At 46.3% G+C, this 2,818-nt stretch overlaps 1 protein-coding gene across 1 annotated transcript; it reads left to right on the top strand.

Annotated features, from left to right (window-relative positions):
* The first annotated feature begins 348 nt into the window (after window positions 1-348).
* LOC148950847 (uncharacterized) lies at window positions 349-924 on the top strand. The gene has a single exon (XM_089090928.1). The coding sequence runs from the start codon at window positions 349-351 to the stop codon at window positions 922-924; it is 576 nt and encodes a 191-aa protein (XP_088947054.1).
* Window positions 925-2,818: the final 1,894 nt, after the last annotated feature.

Genomic DNA, 2,818 nt, shown 5'->3' with positions numbered 1-2,818 from the left:
ATAGTGGCGTAAGCCTGCTTCTAAACAAGAAGGAGAAGAAATATCTCATATCCCACAACCTAATATCAGATAGACTACTCACTTACCGCTTCAACCACAAACACGGGAAGATGACGATTGTTGTGTGCTATTCACCAACGAATATCTCTCCAACGGATGAGAAAGACAAATTCTACTTGGTTCTGACAGCTGCTCTCTCCTCGGATTTCCCCTCATGATGTTTTGGTCGTGGTAGGCGACTTCAATGCAACTGTATCTGACCCCAGCGGAGCTTTTAAATCTGTAATTGGTCCTGTTACCCCTGATTCTTTGAACGAAAATGGGACCCGACTCCTCCAGCTGTGCGCCATGCACGAACTGGTCATTAAAAACACCCTGTTTCACAGCAAAGACATTCATAAGTCAACATGGTATAGCAATGACGGGCGCAACCGAAAGATGATCGACTATATTATAGTCAACCAAAGATGGCGGTCATCAGTCACAAACTGCAGAACCTATCGCTGCGCCGAGATCGGGAATACTGACCATAGATTAGTTGCTGCGAACTTCCGTCTACGACTCAAAGCCCAGCCTACAGAACGACACCAACCAAAGTCGGAAATTCATAAATCAAAAACTGAGAAATTCCGCCAAAAGTATTTAGTTGAAGTCCAGAACAGATTTGAATACCTGAACACCCTTTTTAACCCAGACAAGTTTTGGCACACGCACAAAAGCAATATATTAGAGGTCGCTACTGAGACCGTTGGTAGAAAGATGTACTCAAAAAAGCCCTGGCTGTCGCAAGAAGCTTTGCGAATCATTGAGCAACGCAGAAAAGCGCGGCTGGCCGGAGATGCGCCCTCCTACAGACGGTTAAACGGGGTCAGGAACAAACTTATCCACCGAAACATGCAACAATTTGTTGACAAAAAAACCTGATGATCTAGAAGATGCAGCACGAAAAAGTGACACCATGTCGCTTTTCAAGCATGTCAGAGACCTCAGCGAGGAGAAATCTCCAAAGATAGGAGGAGTTACATCAACCTTCGGTGTAATGCTCGAAGATGAAACCGCGCAGGTTGAGCGATAGAAAGAGTATTTCACAAAGCTGCTGAACGCCGACAGATTCGAAGTCGATCCTGACCTAGTCATATCGACTGAGCAAACAAAAAACAAAAGTCTAACAGATTCTGAGCCTCCCTCTGTAGTAAGAGATACAGAATTGCTCTAAGGAGGATGAAAAACAACAAAGCACCAGGAACCTGTGGGATCACCGTAGAGCTGCTAAAATTTACAAGACCGCCGTTGCTACTATGGCTGCACATGCTGTTTTCCCTCGTTTGGACAACAGAACTGTTCCACAAAAATGGAAGGAAGGGATAATCCTTCCTCTATGGAAGCGTAAAGGTAGTCAAGGTGATTGCTCCAACTACAGAGGAAACACCCTCCTGTTAACTCTAAACAAATTATTTGCCATGACTTTGGTAGATAGAAGTACCCAGCTCATCCGTAGGTACTACTGGATTCAGCAAGCAGGTTTTATTCCGAAGATATCCACGACTAAGCAGATCTTCACCATACGCCTGATAGTCGAGACAGCTCGTGAGTTCCAGCGTACAGTTCACTCCGCCTTTGCTGACTTTAAAGCAGCCTTCGACTCAGTCGACCGTGAGTCTCTCTGGCTGATACTAGAACGAACAGGTCTCCCGGACAAATACTGTCGCCTGTTCAAGGCGCTCTACACTGGTACAAAAAGTTCCGTCCAGGTTAATGGTCGTCGAAGCTCACTGTTCGAAATAAATACCGTTGTACGGCAGGGTTGTGCTGCTGCTCCTCAACTGTTTAACGCGGTGATTGATTATGTCATGGATCGAACCACGAACCGGCTCCCCTTCGGACTAAGGTATGGCGACAGAGTTTTAGCCGATTGCAACTTCGCTGATGATATTGCTCTGATATGCACTTCTGCAGCTGAACTTGAAAAAACCCGTAGCACACTGCCAGACGAAGCCCTGAAAGTGGGACTACATATTAGCTGGCAGAAAACAAAAATAATGATCGTTGACTCCTCAGGTAACACCGCCAGCCCACCAGCATTCAACGTATCAGGTCACACCGTCGAGGTTGTCAAGTCTTTCCCCTACCTTGGATCTGTCATCACGGAAAACGGCTCAGTCGAAACTGAAGTTCAGTCGCGCATCGGAAAAGCCGCATCAATTATGTCATGACTATGCCTTTCAGTGTGGTCAAAGCCCAAAATCATCCAAAAAACAAAAATGCGAATCTGCAACACCACCTTAACCCAAGTCCTTTTCTACTGTGCTGAGACCTGACCGGCTACTGCTTCTGCTCGTGATTCCATAGACGTGGCCCAAACAAAGTTCTTAAGACGTATTGAAGGGATCAGATGAGACGACTTCGTCTCGAACACCCGATGGCTGGCACTAACAGATCAGACCCCCAACTCTCGTCAGGTCGCTGCACGAACCCTACGGTGGTTCGGCCATTTGGTCTGCATGCCAGCAGAAACACCCGCCAGCACTTTATTCAATTTTGATTCCCCTGCGCATGGCTGGAAGTACCCCCGCGGAAGTCCCCGGCTCAAATGTAGGGACAACCTCACCCATTACTTCTCAATGATCGGCACTGACATAAAAGAAGCAGTCACGCTTGCATAAGACCGTTCCGATTGGAGGCGAAGAGTCACGTGTCTCTCTACGCTAGATCACCAACAGGAACATTAAGTCAAGTAAGTCAATCTATCTATCCATAGAATGAAATTTTTACCCAAAATTTCTTATAGCTTTGCTACTTTTGATTCGGAGGAAAGTTA

The sequence above is a fragment of the Artemia sp. Qi Xiang Cuo genome, chromosome 6 (genome assembly GCF_049724085.1).
Source record: "Artemia sp. Qi Xiang Cuo chromosome 6, ASM4972408v1, whole genome shotgun sequence".
NCBI classification, from domain to species: Eukaryota; Metazoa; Arthropoda; class Branchiopoda; order Anostraca; family Artemiidae; genus Artemia; species Artemia sp. Qi Xiang Cuo.
This window is presented reverse-complemented; position numbering and strand designations above follow the sequence as displayed.